At 38.5% G+C, this 18,343-nt stretch overlaps 1 protein-coding gene across 5 annotated transcripts in view; it reads left to right on the forward strand.

Moving 5' to 3' along the window:
• The window catches only part of CTNND2 (catenin delta 2), a 288,488-nt gene that overhangs the window by 118,336 nt on the left and 151,809 nt on the right, over positions 1-18,343 (forward strand). For all 5 annotated transcript variants that reach the window (XR_006019595.1, XM_042048673.1, XM_042048671.1 and 2 more), the window contains one exon: positions 1,806-1,938. Coding sequence is in view for 4 of the 5 variants with exons in the window: in XM_042048673.1 (XP_041904607.1) it covers positions 1,806-1,938 (133 nt within the window). In the remaining variant the exon portion in view is untranslated. The remainder of the gene's footprint in view (positions 1-1,805; positions 1,939-18,343) is intronic.

An 18,343-nucleotide genomic window follows, 5' to 3' on the forward strand; every position in this document is an offset into this window, starting at 1 on the left:
GTGACCAGTGAAATTCTGGGTGTATTTTTTACATCTCATATTCATATTCTGAATCTCCATAAAGATACACCTGTAATGACAACTCTCAGTCTGAGAAATGTCACATATGAGAAGAGAACAGACAATCCCTCTGTTCTGTAGCAATTCATTATTATTGTAAGATGAGTCTTCCTTCCCTGAAATGTCGTGGAAGAACTGTTGTAGTTAAAGTGTGCTTAGGACAGATTGTAGAGATGCTGTGAATTCCCCTAGTGATGTATACTTGGCCTCAGCACAGAAAAATCTCTATAATTTAGGAAGGAGTCTGATGATCAGGATTATTTTTTCCAAATATTATAGCTGGGCTCTGCAACAGATCTACCGGGGTTTTTTTTTTGGATGAGGTCCCAGGTGATGATGGTAACTGCAACAGAGTACTCTTTTACAAGTTTCCTCTTTTTCCTAATTTCCTTCTGTTAGCTTAAATGTGTGCCACTAGACGGAAGATGGTCAAAATATTTATATGGCACAAAAAATAAGCTCTTGGGAAAAAGGCAGGTGATATCTAAGTGTATCACACAGAGTGGTTGCATGTATCTCTGGATTTTGGGACACAAAGTCCAAAGCCATTTCCATGAATGATTTTACCGTTAAACACAGAGTGGAAAAATTCACCCAAAGTGACAGATTGATTTTAAGTTCAGGTCTGGAAGCTGCAGAATACCTGCTGGGACTTGTTCAACTTGGATTCAGTTCTTTTATGTGATGCTAATGATATTTTGTGTTTTGTAGGATTAAAGTGCAAAGACTGAGTGCTCAAGTAGGGCCAAAAATGTGTAAGAGTTTTACATTGACTGTATCTGTACTAGTTTGAAAACAAGCCAGTGGGAGGCACCAAGTCAGAATAACAATTTAATAAGGAAATTTAAAAAAATAAAGGCAGAAAACACTGGTTTAAACTGACAGAGTCAGGATACAACGTGACACCCTGTTAGTCAGGATGATGGTGGCAGTCCAATAAAATGGTGGCTGCAGTCCTCCTGAAGTGGTGGATGTGGTTCTGTTGAAGCAGTGATCCTGCAGAAAGGGTCTGCTCTTCTTCAGAAGGTCCAGTGGTAGCTGTGTAGCTCCTGTCCTGTGGGAATCCAATGGAAAGGGTGTCTGTGGTGTTCGGAATCTCAGATTATATCCAAGATGGAATGCTTGGTTCCTCCCTCTGGGTGGAGCATCTCACAACGGGATGATGAGTCATGAGGCCAAGCATTGATGGGCTCATTAACAGAAGATAGTCCAGAGGGAGGAGGCAAGGAAACACTGGCCCACCTGGTTTCAACAGCTCATGAGGATGAGAATATGCTGCAACCCAGGACAGCATCTGAAAAACAAAACCAAACAAAAGACAAAATTGATCATTGCTTTCTATATAAGATAGTGATTGGTATTACACAGAGATAGCAATAAGTAAAAAGGACTTTTTTACAAATTAGCATTTCATAGCAAACCATTTGTGATTATATGAGCATGTATTTTCTTGCTTCTCTTATATTAAGATTTCATATAGCCTTGTTATTTAGGGAAGTTTATCAGTTAGAGAGGTAATTCCACAGTTACTTTTTCTAGTTATACTTTGTCAAATTCTTTCTCCAGAGGAGTACGGTTTAAAATAAAAAATAGCTTCACCTTTGATTTTAATGTTTGCTTTGATAGTAATGGGGAAAAAAAGATTTTGTTAGACATTTCTGTCTTCTTTCTTGACCTGACTGTTGCCACATTTATCCACTAATAGCAAAATTTTTGATGAATCTGTTGTATTTGCTTTCACACAGAGAGTTTGGATGGCGGGATCCAGAGCTTCCAGAAGTTATACAGATGTTACAGCATCAATTTCCCTCAGTACAGTCGAATGCTGCAGCCTACTTACAACACCTCTGTTTCGGAGACAATAAAATAAAAGCAGAGGTAAGATTTATAAACCCTTTCTTCAGCAGTGTTGCTGCCTGCTGTTTATCATCAACAATTATTTATGTGTGCTTTAAAAAGACTTACAAGAGACATCATGGATAGATGCTTGGACCCATTTTACTAAAGCTTTCACTGAAGTCATTTGTTACTGTTAGAAAATGTAAAAAATGCATAAAACATGCATGTTGTAACTAATTGTTTTGTTTTCTTTGGAATGTTTTGATTGATTGCATACCATTTAAACACTGTATCATAGTTGTTCAGTAATCAGCTAGTGGTGTGGTCTTGATCTCACTGAAACATATGGGCATTTCCTTAGGGTTCTCTAAGAGGCATCTAGACACTAAATATAAACACAGAATATGAAAATTAAGCAAAAAGGTTCTAAATCAAAGCATCCTTTAATACATAATTGTGTAAATAGCTTTAATTTCACTGGGTTTGCAGCTTGAATGGTGCTCATTGGTCTATGATCTTGGAATTCAGTGCAGATTGTATCTAAAATGTGATTCAGACGTCAATATAGAGCTTGTTCTGTACCTGTAGCTGACAGGTAGTTCTTGCTTGTTTGTTCCCTGTGGTTAATGGGACCAGTGCAGCTTTTGGCAGGAAGGCGGCTCTAAGGGATCTGACAAACACATAGCAGTCAATTAAAATTGAATGAGTGAAGCTGTTACCAGCCCCAGCTGCTTTCCCTGGCCCTCTCTGAGACACTGCTAATCAGGGACATGTGGTGTGCGCATAAATCTGTGCCTTACTGGCACCTTTTAGTCTGGCATGTAAAGGTAAACTGAGATCAAGAGCTGCTATTGCTTATCTGTCAGAACTGTGCAGTGACGCTGGCTTGGTAGTGCTTCATCTTCCTCACCCTCAGCACAAACCACTCAGTGGATCTATCCCACTATAGAGCTTTCACTTCAGGCTTTCTCATGCTGAGGAAATTCCTTAGTGAGTAAGCATGTATTCTGCTGGCATTGGCAGAACTGCCCTGATTGCATACATCACCTCAAACATCTTAGAATTAGTAATAAAAAATACTTACATTAATGTTAAAGTGAGAAATGTTTGTGCACTGGAGAACTGTGGTACAGGTATCACTGAAAATTTTAACTGCACACTCTCTCTGTACTCGACTCTTATCATTAATCAGAAATTAGTTTTTCAGTAAAAGATTTGATTCATCTCTGAGAAAGGCTAAATTTAACTAAATTATTAGAGTAATTTACTCATTGCACAGTCTCTGCTGCCTCCTGTTAAGCATAGATTGAGAGCCCTCAAGTAGCTGTCATTTGAGGGAAGCAGACGGTTTAATTTCTGTTGCTAACCATTTAGGAAAAAAGGTGTCCGATCACTGTTAATCTCACCCATCCCAGCAGGACATCAGCCTTTGTAAGCTTCAGGCTCATGAGCTGGAAGGGTGAAGGCAAGTAAATAAACCAGTAGAGTACTAGGCAGTGTTCTGAGCTGCTTCTGTGAGAAAGGATAGCAGATAAAACAAGGATTTCCCCCACTTCATTTGTTATTATTCAGGACTTTCATATACTGCTCACTATGTAATACATAAAATGCCATGGAAACAAACCAAAATACCTTTCTTAAAGCAGTTCATCTGAGACTATGCTTTCAAACTTCTGGTACTTTGGATTTTTGTAAGATGACAAAATAATGGGATGTATTGTGTGCTTTTCAAATGCTTTTTGGAGCTTTTCAGACTAAAGCACCCAACATTATCAAACTATTTTACCTCTATCTGTATCTATCTATGTACCAACCAAAATTATTTAATGGTAAGTCCTGTTGTGTTTAGATCATGACTCAGCAGAGCACTTGAAACAGTTTCTGTGTTTGTTTGTTGGTATCAGGGTCTACCCAAATGGCTCAGTAGTGTGCCTAGGGCCTGCTTGAACTTCCACTGAATCACAGTTTCTCGAGTAACCTTTTGTGGGAGAGTTCAAAATCCTTTTGATAAGGGGGTATCACAGCAGTTACCCCCGATTCTTCCTAGGTTTATACCCAGCCAGAGGAACCTGAGTGGTCCTGTTAAACCTGCCTGGGACAACTTCCTTGATAACTGTTAAGGATGTTTCTGAATTATGAGTTGAACTAACACCAAAATAACAGAAACTGGTATAAAAATTCTCTTTTCTGTGAAGTATTTGCATTGTAGTTTTGTGTTGTGGCCAGTTCTCCTCTGTCTGAGAATGACCACATTTAATATTTAATTTCTTCTTCATGGATAGCAGCATTCCAGTCCTGCTGCATGTGGTTGCAGGGAACCCTGCCAGCTCTGACACAAGGAAAAAAGCACCAGGATACATCATATTTTCCTTGCAATTTCTTATTGAGATTACAGTGCAAAAAAAACCGCAAAAAATTCTTTCGAAGCAGAGAAAACTGCTCTTTGACAAAATACCTAGCTTTAATATAGCAAAGGTCTTGGGCTAAAGAGAAGAAACTGTCTTGGTGGTCTTTCAAATCCTAGAGGAAAGACAAACACAGATACGTGTAAGTAAAGAATGCTGCTGCTATTTTTGTGCCTGACAGGCATTGAGGAAAAAGCAAATTGAATTCACTAAATAATTTGTTAAGTGTTAATCTTTAATGTACACTTGAACATGCATGCACAGAAAGAATAATATTTTGCAACAGTTTAGTTTATTTACCTGGTTGTATTGAATTTGAAATGTAATGCAGTTGTTAAAGTTTCAGCTCTGGAGTAATCTGACAGGAGACAAAAGTTCTCTTGCCTTTACCACTATTGAGCATTGAATTGTCACACTGCAATTAATGGCTATTTCATCCAGAGTTTCTGGAAATAACTGTTTTGAAATACATTTTTTATTCTTCTTTTAAGCGTGATTTATACTGTGTCACCTACACAGAAAGATGATTAATTATCTGTCCTCTGAACCTGACCATTCTTTCAGTCTTCCAGTTTTGTTTTTGTGTAGTGGCAGACTTGTCCTACTCTCATAATTTTGTGGGATATGTATAAAATTTCTCCTCATGTATTTGGTAGGACAAAGACCTACCTTATATTCCTTTTGTTGAACACTGTCGCCTAAACTTTAGGCAGAAATAAAAATTAGCAACTGTGACTATATACATTTCTGAGATTCCTAGTATCTTTTATAGTTTCACCATTCTGTTTTTATATTCTAAAATATTTTGATTTCTGTGGCTGAAGTGAGGAACACTACCCCTTGCTTCCTCTGAACCCCCCCCCCCACCGCAAGGAAAGGAAGTGGAAATGCTCTCCAGATAACAACTAAGAAAAAGATAGTCAAAAATGTTTGATGCATGGCCAGGGAAACTAGAGCTGTTTTTCCCTTCATGACCATATTCTTTATGGTAGGTGTTATTTCTAAAGCACACTGATCACAGGTGTGCTTATGAATTTGGTGATGTGACTGGAAATGCACCTTTATTGCTGCATCAGCGTAAATGTCCTGCTCAGTCTTACGTAGCAATGAGGTCTGCAAATCCCCTTCTCTATCTTAAAGTACTTGCAAACCAAGTTGGTAACTGTTTATGTGAAGATGTCCCAGGCTGGATGCTAAGGTGTCAGAAGTAATTTACTTTTCCACAAAAAAACCCAACTTCTGGAGTGAATTAGGTTTTAGATTACTGGAAGAATTTGTATTTTTCCCCTTCCAGCCCTGAACACAGCAGAACAGCAATAGGAAAATGCAGTAAACACTGGCCATTGATAAAGATGGTGATGTTATTTCTTGCAGGTGCTGCCACTTCTATGCTGCTCAAAACCATTCAGTGCCAGTCTTTATTTCAAAGTACGATTGTAACTGCTGCTCTAATCTGAAAGTTTTTCACTAATGCTGCTGCTGAGTCTCTTTAAGTCTTGCCGACTGCAAGGCAGGTGCTATACATGCTCTCAGTAGTGCTTCTCATTCTCTACCTTTATTCCCTGTGCTGGGTACTTATGTGGTACAGCAGACATTAGAATGGAGTTGAAGAAATTGGATTATTTTTGCTAATGTTTGATAGTTAGATTTTTCATCTCTTTTAGAATAGTGACCAGTCATCACTGAAGGTCTCACATGTGTAGAAGGGGACATAGGGAGGCAGAAGTCTAAAGATTGTAAACATTACAGGCACCCCATTACAGTTAGGCATAATAATGCCAAAATTCAGAATCTCAGAATACTTCAGTAATTCCTGATATAAACTGTTTTTTCACTGGTGACAGTGAAGAATGTAACTAAAAGGCAAAAGGGAAGGAGGGAAAAAGTTTTGATCAGATATTTGAAAAGCTGATCAGGCAGAAGAGCATAAGAAGACCCTTTCAGATGGTATTTTCTCCTCAGGAGAGGCCTCTTATACCAACAATGGCGAGATTGTGAACGGAGCCAGAGTAGCTGCTCCTGGATGCCAAGAAGGAACAGACAGGGGATATAAGAAAAGAGAAGCATTTTAGAATACTCAGCAGAGGACATTTCTTTAAAAGAGCACATTCTATTAAACACAGGATTCATTCTTCCACAGCATTTTTTTCTTCCTATAATGACATTTTCCTCCTTTGTATGAGGTCACCATATAAAGGGATTGAATTGTGCAGTTTCACACGCCAACACCGTTTTGCTGTCATGGAAAATGGCAGCCTGCCATCAGCTGCAAAGGTGTAACAGGTCACTCAGGGGTTTTGGCACCAATGATTCCCTTCCTCAAGCTAGAAAATTAATTTTTGCCAACAAAGTCACAACACTTGAGATTCTCCTCTCAGGAAAATAATTCAAAGATGCCAAATAAAAGAACTGCAACTGCTGAACTGTCCTGCCTGAAGCCTTTCCTTGCATCCTTCATAAATATTGCTGAATTGGGCAGTGTCCTCTTTATCTTGGAGAGCATTTCCATAGACTCCCTTCAGAAGAAAAGTATCAGTCCAGACACTATTACATGGAGTTCTAAGAACTGAGTGACTGCACACTGAAAGGATCTATTTTCCAACTCGCTGAAGCCCTTCATTCACATTTGTTTTGTCATTAAACTAAAGGTGTTTCTACATCTTCTTCTGTGAGTTCTTTAGAGAGTGCCAGCACCCTTTCAACACAGTACCCTGCTTGTTCACATAAACTCCATTAGCCTCTTGTTTATCTTCTTTGTAATATACATAGTTGCAGTGTTGTAGTAACTTCGATGTCATCCACTGCACTGCTAGATTCCTGATGGTCAAGGATACATACATGCCTGTTTCTAGCATGGTTTTCTCCCAGGGAATACTTGCACTTAGTATGGGGTGATGGAGAAACAGTCCATAATGTTGCCTTTAGACTGACAGACTGACTGACAGAAATCTTCATATTTGAAGGATCCAGAGGGGGGGATTGGAAGTGCTTACATAATCTTCAGAGGGTATCTTGATTTGATTTCTACAGTGTTCTGCGAAATTCCCCTCTGTTTCCATAAGGATAGACAGAGAAAGCAGAGTATCTTACCATGCTGAGGGCTTGGGGAAGAGAGTTGGAATGCTGGAATGCATTCCTTCCCAGCAGGTCCAGTTCTGGGCCCCTCACTGCAAGAGGGACACTGAGGTGCTGGGGCATGTCCAGAGAAGGGCAACGGAGCTGGTGAAGGGGCTGGTCGTATAGATGTGGCACTTAGGGGACATAGCTCAGTGATGGACTTGGCAGTGCTGGGTTAATGGTCAGACTCAATGATCTTAGATGTCTTTCCTAACCCAAATGACTTTGTGTTGTTTTTTTCCCTATGTGTTTGAAGAAGGATTATAGTTCTGGATTCAGATTTCCCATACATAACCCTGCTTTTCTCCTTTTACCTCTAAAATCACTTCCGTTAAAGGCCAGAATTTAGCTTGTACACTGATGATACTGTCAGTTTTCCATTAAAGACATTATGAGAACTCCTTTAATCTCTGCATGCAAGAAGATATAGACATAATATTTCATTTAAATGAAAGAAGTATCTCACAGGTGATACCAAAAAGTAATGTAGTAATTTCAGACAGACTCTACAGCATTTGTTGAGAGTGCATTTTAGTGCAGACAACACCTGCATACCTTTGGAGAAATTATACTTCCCTGTTTGGTTATAAACATTTTGATGGTACTTTGATAACCATGATTTTCATATGTTAAAACAACTCTATGGGTAAATTTTTACAATTTGAGAACTACTTCCCTCAATGGCTTCACAAGAAATTTCCTATTGTAATGATGACTTTTTGTATGAAAAGGTTCTTGCCTGTACCTGATTCCTAAAACGAACACTAAGATGTTCATGCTTTTGCTCACCTATGTTTAGATTACTGCAGTACAGTTTGGGTCTGTGCCCCCATCACCCTGGGCAGCTGTACTCACACCTGCAGTTAGATGTCAAGCAGACCATTTTTAATACACTTTCTGTGTAGTTTTTTGTGTAGAAATTATGCAAACAAAGTAAAGCAGCACCCAGTGGCATACTCAGAAACAGTCTTTATGTAAGAATTTTCTTTTTTTATTTTCTAAAGCCTCACTGACGAAGATTTTACAAGACTTCCCTTTCAAGTTCTTACTGATCTCTAGTTTGTTTTCTAAGAAATCAATCAACAGATGGTGTATTGTTTTGCAATAAAGGTTGGGAGTTTTTATTGATGGGTTATTTACTGTCAAATATTCAAAGACAAAATGCTGTTTGTTTTGGTTTTTTATACCTTGCACTCAAAGTATTTTTGGAAATGCTTTGATTTGTCTTTTGTAAATTGTCATAGTTTGCATTGTTGAAATAGTTTCTGCAGCAAGGCTTTCCACTCTTAGCATTTTGTTATTCAGCCATATGATTTTACACTGAAGCAAGTGAGATGTAACTTCCACACAGAACCATCAACAACACCAGGGAGTCTCACTCTTCACAGTAAGACAAGGAGGACAAGGCATACAAATAGATATATGGCTACTTCTTATCCCACTACATTCAAGGTGTTTGTTCTTTAGCATGCAGAATGCCATTTTTCGTTCCACCTCAAAATTTATTGGTATTTTAATGTTACTTTTCCAAAGAGCTTTTGAACTAGTCATACTTAAAGAATGAATTTCAACCAACAGAGGCTACACTGTTACAGTATTTCTGGTGTACTGCATGCACCTTACATGAGAAGTAACTTCAAAGTGTAAAATAACTGACCTGAAATTACTAAATGACACTTGGTCAGCTAGGGGTTGATAATTACAAAACCAAACTGTGACAAGAATTACAAAACCAAACTGTGACAAGAAAGCCATTGTTGTGGCTTTCTCTAGCATACCTATGACTCAAAAACACTCCTATCATTCTGTGACACAAAAAAAATCACATATTTATGTTTCATTATCATCAGACAGAGAAGAGAAAGGGGTAAATATGTGAGGGTGTCACAAATGATGAACATGTTAAGTAAAAGCTCTACACATGAATGTACTTGAAATAAAAAAGGTTTATACTGAAAGCACTTGACTAAGTTTCAAGCCCATGGCCCGTTTTTAGCCCTGCATGTCGATGGGCACTCCTGTAAATGGGGATGTTAATTTTATTCTTCTTTGATTATTTACTTTTATTCTTCTTAAGGGTGATAAGTTGGCAACAACCTGTCAATATCAACTCCTGTGTGGCTTCAGGTTGAAAACATTTGTGAGGGCTGTTCCTCTGTCGTGGTTTGACCCCAACCAGCAGCTAAACCCCACGCAGCCACTCGCTCAGTTCCCCACAGTGGGATGGAGGAGAAAAACGGGTAAAAGTGAAAAAACTCAAGAGATGACATAAAGACAGTTTAATAAGGAGAGCAAAAGCCACACACGCAAGGAAAGCAAACCAAGGAATTAATTCACCACAGCAAAACAAGGAATTTCCTATTCTACCACTTTGTGTGGTGTCGCGGGTTCGGTTTGAACCGGGCGGAAACACCAATTTAGTGTAGTGGTTTGGTCCAAAATACTCATTACTGTTTATCTGCTGTGAAATAAGAATTAGGAGAAACGCAAAGCAGGCACCAAACTTGAAAGAATATAAAGAAGTTTATTAACAGACCTAAAAGAAGAAAAAAGAAATTATACCACCTTCAGAACTCTCCTCCTCCCCCCACCTTCCTCCCTTCTCCCACTGACAATGTGAAAAGACAACCCTTAAGATGTTCAGTCTGTTTACCACTTCCATAATAACCTTGTTCAGTCCATTTAGAAAGAGAAGTCTCTTCTTGCTCATGCTATGAAAACATTATCACAACGAGACAGCCGCCCACTTCCAAATATTGTTCAGTCCATTTAGGAAGAGGAGTCTCTCTGCTCGCGTGTGAGTCCCTTCCCCCGACTTGCAGCTTTTCCCGCAACTACTTTCGAGGGTCCACTCTTGAAGTTTTTTGGGGTACAGTTTTAAGGTTGAGCCATTCAGAAACAAAAACAGAGGCCCTTCTCCTTCCCTGGGAGCAAAGGGTCTTCATCATCTTCATCGTTAGGACTATCTCTGGGAGCATCTCTAGGGACTGAGGTTTTCTCCTTTCCCGTTTGGAGCAAAAGTCCTCATCTGGTTCATCTCTAGGAACTGAGGTTTTCTCCTTTCCCGTTTGGAGCAAAAGTCCTCATTGTTTCCATCTCTCCCTGTTCAAACTTCTCATGAAATTACAGCTGCGTCAGCATCTGCCTATCTCAGCGCAGGTGCTTTTGCTTACGAGCTGAACACTCCACCCCCCATATCTTCATGAAATTACAACAGGATACTCTGATATATCATAGCTTCACAACAGAATTTCAGCTTTAAGCATCTCCTCTCTCTTCCCTCAGGTTTTCAGCTCTTCACAGCACTAAAAGGGTTAATCTCACCTCGGCCTTGCAGCTTTGCAGCTGGAATGTTGAATGTTTCTTATCGAAGTGGAGGGGGGGAGAGCCAAGCCGCTCCGGCTGCCCACGGCAAGGCAGTGGGGGGGGTTCCACGGCTGGAACAGGTCCATCGGTTCCAGGATGGCCGTGGCCCGGCCCGGCCTGGCCCAAGCAGGGCCTGGCCGGGCCCGCTGGCCCCCACACGGGGCCCGCAGCCACCTGTCCCAGCGCCGGAAACGAGAGAGAGCTTGGAGGGGGAGTTTGCCTATTCTTAAATGTGGATCACAGAGGTGATCACAACTTTAAGTGGCTTAGAGAATTGTCCATATTCAAACTGGCCAGCTGATAGGTTCTATCAGTTCCCAGAGGAAACTTTAAGCACCCCTTAGCAAGGACGTCCCTTCCGGGACTATGCTTGCTAACCTATGACATTCGGGCACAGTTTGCCAGGCATTGTGCATCCTGTGGCATTCCTGCACTAATTTGAAGTGGGATATAGGGGCTGAAGGTATCTTTTCTCGTGTCCTGTTAGAAGATTTCTAAAACACCTGGGATGGCTGAAAGTTGAATCCTCTTTCTGTTTGAAATAGAACTGATGCCCTTGTTTTCTCCTGTGATCAAAATTCCATCACTTGGATACACTAGCTATGGCTTGTCCCACCTTTTTTCCACAGAATTTTTTTTTCTAAAGCAACCCTTGTTTTCTATGATTGCTGCTTGGTTTTGATTTCCCTTTTTTTTTTGATCCCGTCTTCTGACCTGTGTAACCACTCATGATCACTCTGCTCCCTTCCATTTTATTCATTCCAGCAGTCAGCAGCTTGAGTTCTCTTTCTCCTTTAAGGCAGGCAGGTATAAATGGTTTGTTTCTCCTGACTAAAGCAATGATATCTCTGCTTCAAGCTCTTCTCTACTGATAGGTGTACAAGAGAGTTTCTATGACAGCATTTCAGTAACTACAGTGCCAGTTTGAAATGTCTCATATGTCTGCTCTGGATGGCCCTTTATGCCATGCCCGTGATACTCTCTCTTCTTTCAGTTTGAATTGTGTGAGTCAAAGAAGCACTAATTCATTGCATATAGTACAGGCCTGTGGCTGAACATTTTTCCTCTGTAACATTAACTAAAACAGGTGAAGCAGAAATGTCTACATTGGTCTCGACACAATAGACTATGTTAACACTGTTAAGACCACCTAAATCTGAGTGGTCTTAATTAGAATGCTAATAAAAACCCTGTTTCATTCACTTCGTGTAAAATATTGTAATTATGTTTCTCAGTCTAGAGACCAACACTGTGTTACTAAATAATATTTATGAAAGTATATCACTCTATTTTTTTCTTGCTAATATGTTGTCCTTACTTTGCTAATAAATTCCAGAAAAATGGATAAACTGGTAGGTTTTTTCAGTTTTTCATAGGAAAAAAGCATAAAAGTGTACCTTCTATCTGATAATTAAATCTTATACTGACAGTCTTGCTTTCAAAAGCATTTCTGAATGCATTTCTATGTTTAGTTTTGCCATCTTACTTCTACAATACTGTTTTATGATATTTATCTCTTCTGATGAGAGGGTGCATCTCTGTTTTGTGCACAGTCTTTACATTGATTGAGTATTAATGAGTGTCACTGAGTGCTGTGCTATGTCCCCATAATATGTGCTTTCTGTAGCACAGAAGTGGCATTTTACACTCCTGGATCCCTGTGGGATCACTTAACCATAGCTATTCTTGATTTCATCATCAAGATACTGTGCCCAAATTATTATAATTATTTACTGTGTACCTGGCATATATTTCACTTGAGATTAGGAAAATGTTCCAGTTGTTCAATAAAAGAATTAATGACAAGCCCCACAGAAGTAACATTTGCTTATAAGGGGGAAAGGAAGATTTAGGATGTTAAGTTGGGATGTTAACTGAAGATTGCACACCAAATCAGTGGCAGATTGCTGGGGCCAGTTCTTGTCTTCTAATCCTCTGCTCTGCTAAGGATCTTGAATGCTTTGGGTTTATGGCATCCACATTTCAAAATCATTTCTCTTGGAAAAAAGCCTCAGTCCTGTAAAGTGTCATGATTTTAAAAAGAGGTAGCCAAGAGTGTGTTATTTCATAAATGTAGTGCAACATCTAGTTGTGGTTGGGCTTTTTTGAGTTAATGCTAGATAAGCAAAAATTAGACTTTTTTTTTGCCTTCCTGTTTTCAGTTGTTCTGTAACATACTGCTTTCTCTTCTTGAAAAGAGGCTGAATCAAACAAATTTACAAGCTAACTTAAAACATTGATTTACAAAATCATGGGCTTAATATTGAGAATGTGTACTGGTATTTTCATCTCAACACTGCTTTACACTGCTTTCATGTTTCTCCCCTCCCACCGTCCAGTTATTCCCTCTCCAGGGAATAGCCAAAAGGACAGTATTTTTCCCACTCTTCCAAGAAGTTTCTCTCCAAGGTTTTTCTATGATAGTAATAGTCAGTGACAATTATTTAAAGTGAGCCAAAATTTTAAATATTTTTCAGTAGTAGTTAGCAAATGTCTGTGTTTCATATGGATAATTGCAACTTTGCTCTTTGAATTATGCTGTTTATTCACTACAGTGCAAACTGTTAGCAGTGTTCACAAACATCTTTGGGATGCAGAATTTGACTTCTGTTCTGCTGCTGTTTAGGGTCCTGGCTCTGGCCTTCCTGCAGGCTGAAGGGAGTGAGTGAGGGCTTGAACAAGAACCTGTCTAGACCTCCAGTTTATCTGGGTTTAGCACTCACTCCTACAGTGTCTGCGTCACTGGAAATGGGAATACTGGCTAAAGGTTTCTGTCTTTTTCAGCTCTGGGCAGTCAGAATAAGCACCTAGAAGAGAATTTCAGGCAATAAATTTAATAGGCTAAAAAATTCAGATGTGAATATCTGGTGATAATGCTTTTTATGCTGTTAGGAGAAGAGAAAATAAAGCAGTATTATGTGTGCAAGATGCTACTTTCTGTGCTATGCAGCAGACACAGGAAGAACATTGCATTGTACTGTTCCTCTCTCCACTGGTCTGAGGAAAGCATGTTTTAGTTTTATCAAAACATTTGTAAAATCTGTGTCTTTCGTATTTGAAAATATTGGCTGGTAGGGAAGGAAGGGTAATACACTGAAAGACAGTGTCATTTGACATAGGTAGTATGACATTTAGAATGGGCAATAAATATATTTGCAGCTTTTTCAAGCAGTATAATGCTCCACTGTATGTGCCGTGGATTTCTTTCTATTCATAACTCTCCTGCCAATTGCTTCTCTGATTTATTAGGCTGATGTGTGAATGCAGAGGATCACTTTCCTATTGTAGGGCATATTTTTTTATTACTGTTCTCATCATCCAGTAAGCCACAGTAAGACTTTGCACACTATATATAGAAATAAAATAACCTAGATCGATATCAATATCTGTAATTTGATGCTTTCTCAACATATCTGTACCAAAAAGGTTGGCAGCAAAATATTTTCAATGAGGAAAACCATAGTCCTGATGAAAAGGACCTGCCAAATCAAACTTTTAAGGTAAAGACCATCAGTTGATCTTCAAAATGTGTTTAAAAATACAAAGAGATGGCTGTTACTAAGCTACTGAGAATGGTTGCAGCAGAAGGCACAGGTTTATAGATACATAAGAATACCTAAGGCTCTAAAACAGAAATGCCTACCTTGAAACCAGTACAAGTATATATATGTACACACACTCATTTTTTATATAATACATACTTTTATATATTCTGTAATTTTGCATATTGGTCTGTGGGTATTAAAAAGTGTATTAGCTATGAGGCAGGTGTTTACTTGTGCTGACTTCATTTATAAAACTCAGGTAAGTGGGGAGATAGAGGAAGGATTCTGCAATGCAGCATTCTGCTGCACTGATACTCTTAAATTATGGGTCGTAGCCTTCCTTTGGGATCTTAGACAAAAAATTAAATTTTATGTGCCTCAGTTTCAATTAGCAAAACTTCTACCAAAGAGGGATGTTGTGAGAATGCATTCACGGGCTCTTGAGGCAGTAGCTTGCTCCCAAAATACTTCCAAGACAGAAAATTCTTGTGTGACTGAGAGCTTCTTTGAAGAGTAATGCATCAGTTCTAAGAAGAGAACACCTCACGTTTAAATCGCAGTAGAGAATGTCCTGGGAGCAGAGGTCATCAGGTCTGATGCTCAATGTAATAAATTGTAAATGTATTTTTAATCTGAGAAGAGGCCCGTTGTTTATTCTGTGAGGCAAACTGAGGTAGCTACAGCAGGCATCGAAAAGTTCGATGCGTTTGAATTTCCAATTAGAGCTGAAATGTCAGATAGAGTTATTTTGTTGTTTGGGCTTAAATGACTGAAAAAAATAAAAATTTCTTTGGTCTTATTGGTGACTATCTTGTTCCTAGATGGTATTTGTGTTCACATTGACTAAATCACATTTATGATAACCTTAACTGAATGGAGTTAACTACAGCTTTAGAAATTTTAATCCAACACTGAGGTGATTTCCTCTATTGCTGTTAAAATATTTGAAGTAGTGACCTACTGCTTTCTCTAAAAAACTTAACTTTTGCTTTATATTAAAAAAAATAAAAATTGAATCTTCTTTATCATCTTTAGCTTCACTAGATATCTGGTTATAGGAATATCAGGACGTTTTTAGTTGAAGTATATATGTCAGTCCTTTTCACCAATAATAAATATAAACCTTCATTTTCAGATAGATACTTAATTATTTTTAAATACCAGAAACTAAATGATCCAAACCTTTGGTGTTAATCAGCATTTTTCATTTAACGTTTTACAGTACTAAATCAGTTGATTGGTTGAGTAATGCTAGTGTCTTTGTATCCTAAATTAATATTGCTATTGCACTGTCTGTGAAGTGCACGCTGCTGAACCTTCTTTAGCATTGTGCGTTTTTTGAAAAACAAAGACCCTGAATCAATATCAAGTAGTTACAATACCTACTGAGGGCCTTGGCATGTGTGTATTTTATCGTATTTATGTGTGTCCTCAGTGTTAGTTTATAATGTAGGTCAGTCCCAATCTGTTAATTTTAGGAGATACTGCTTTTAACAGTGGGATTGAAAATTGCTTTTCTGATGCCTTCGCAGTCAGAAAAGCACTTAAGGTCAGCTCTGTGCTTGCAGCTAGAAGTGTTACTTGGAAGATCCCACTTGTCCTTCATGATTAGAGTAGGATACTTGTGTTGTCCTTCAAATGTAATGTTTTTTGAAAGTATTAGGGTAAAGTGCTTTACAGTTATAGATAACTCATGTCTAGCCAGGGATTTTGTTTGTAAAATCTAAAATCACACTAAAACTTTGATTTATAATAGGTATAGCCTTCCTACCAAGCATGAAAAACAAAATGTGTCACAGAGCAGAATACATTAAGGCTTACTGACTAAGAAAGCAGTACATTTATTCATACCTTCTCAGGGCAATTTTAGAACATGATTTTGAGTCTCTTCGTGTTCAGAAAAAAGTTTTGACCCTCTGTCAACCCCACACATAGACCCCAAGATCTAAAGAGGTCACTTAAGAGACACAGGGAAAAACAAATCTGTATTCAGTAACAGAAATAAGCTCCCATAAAAAAAGCTACTGAGTATTGACCCCATGCTTTGCATCCTCACGTCACACAACCTTTCCACCAAACACCCACCTGGTTTCTACAGACACAGAAAAAAAAATCCCAATCCTTCTCCACACAGCGCAGTTCAGCACAGAGGGAACAATTCTTATTTAACTTTAAGCAGAACATTGTATATGTGCTGGTAGTTAAATTTATTTACATTATGACTGTTCACAGCTTTATGTTACCTTTCTATCTGATCTGAAAAGTCCTAATGAGAAAGCCATTCTTAAATGGGACCTACATCCAAACCCTGATTTAGATTCCTTAAACAAATTAGACTGTGAAGTTAATGCAGCAATTTGCATAACATTCTGCTCTGTTTTCAGCTAAAATTGCTCAGCACTTTTTTAAACTTGTAGCAAATTACTTTGCTAATGAGGCTAAATTACCCTATAATGTTACAGGTAAATTTGTCTATAATAAATCTCCTGTGCGTTTGCAATGTACGGATTTTGAATTGTCTATCTGCTGTTCAATAGGCACATCAGAAGAAATCATGGAGAGGACTTAAAGTTTGAACCAGTATATTTGTCTTAAGTGACCTGCTGCACTGAATATTATTCCCATATACTATTCTGATGGTTCATTTTCTCCCCTTCACATCCATTTTAAGTTCTAGAAATCAGCCCTCTGAAACTAGCTAGCAGTGGGGCTGCCCATCTTCCAAACCCTTCTCCAAAAAGTAGTGTAGTTCTTTCCCTCTTAAATGAAAGTCATTTTAGTAATGTAAACAAGGCAAAGATAAATAACTGAGAGAATTTGTAATTGCAGAAAGACATCAAGAAATATAATAATTTCATGGATACTGTGTATAACCAGTCAGTGCAGTCAAGTTGCCGTGCGGCTGTCTTGGACTTTGCTGTAGTGCTCTGGTCTGAGTGGGCACACCAGTGTGCTCACACAGTGAGTCTGAGAAGAACAGGGTGGCTGTAGTCAAAGAGTGTCTCACAAACACTACACTGCCTGCCACCATTAAAAATTCTTGGGAATTTGGTTGGGCTCACTTGTAGCTTCTCTTTCCAGCACTGGTGGAACAAAGTTGCTTGAAATCCATTCACATGTGAAATAGTTAGCACTTGCCTTGCTGGTTAGAAAACCAGTATCTAAGAACATTAAATTGTTACTAATTATTTCCAGAAGCGGACTTAAATGGAATTGTCCTTTTAATTTGGTGTTTATTGGATACATAACATCACCTGTGCTAGCAGTCAGTTGTTTTTTAGTTCTGTTCCATATGTAACACAGTGGCATTAAAAATAATCCCATGTGTTTAAATACGTTGTATTTTCATAGATTAAAACATGCTTTCTTAATAACAGAAATGTCAGAGTAAGTAGCAGATGATGCAGTGTGTTATGTCAGTTAAACTGGCAATTAATATCTATGATGTGCAGAAAAGATTGATTGTTATTAGATTTCCTTCACCTCCTTTGGATGAAGAGTTATTCAATAGTGATTATTAAGAAAAATGTGGAAAATAAGCATCTAACCATGCATTAATCTTTGAATTAGGAATGTGGATCTGTTAGTAGTGCAACACAATGTCTTACTGGGAAGAGGAGATTGTGTTATTTTAGTAGCACACTGTATCACTCAGTCTAACAATTTTTTTAAGCTATTCTTACTTCTCTTCTGTTTTCATTATATTTTACTTTGTAAGGCAGAGTAGTCGGAATTAAATGCAGAAAAGGATGTTTCAGTTATACCTACTGGCAAAATTTGAACAATATCTCAGATACCCACTTGCTGAGTATAAATAGAAGAGGAAGGGTGTTTTGGTTTCTGTCACAGAAGTATTTTTAGGATGTTTTGGAATACTTCATTATCTAACAGTCTTTGGCTAAACTGTTTAAAAGATGAAGCTTCACTTTTCTTTCTTTTTGTATGTCTAGCTCTAATTTTTGTAGCCTTCCAAGGGATGGAAGAGGCAGTTTCCATTTTGCAGTGATTGAA

The sequence above is a fragment of the Corvus kubaryi genome, unplaced genomic scaffold, assembly GCF_017639235.1.
Source record: "Corvus kubaryi isolate FWS band 111438036 unplaced genomic scaffold, C.kubaryi_AGA036_p1.0 68, whole genome shotgun sequence".
In the NCBI taxonomy this organism is placed as follows: domain Eukaryota; kingdom Metazoa; phylum Chordata; class Aves; order Passeriformes; family Corvidae; genus Corvus; species Corvus kubaryi.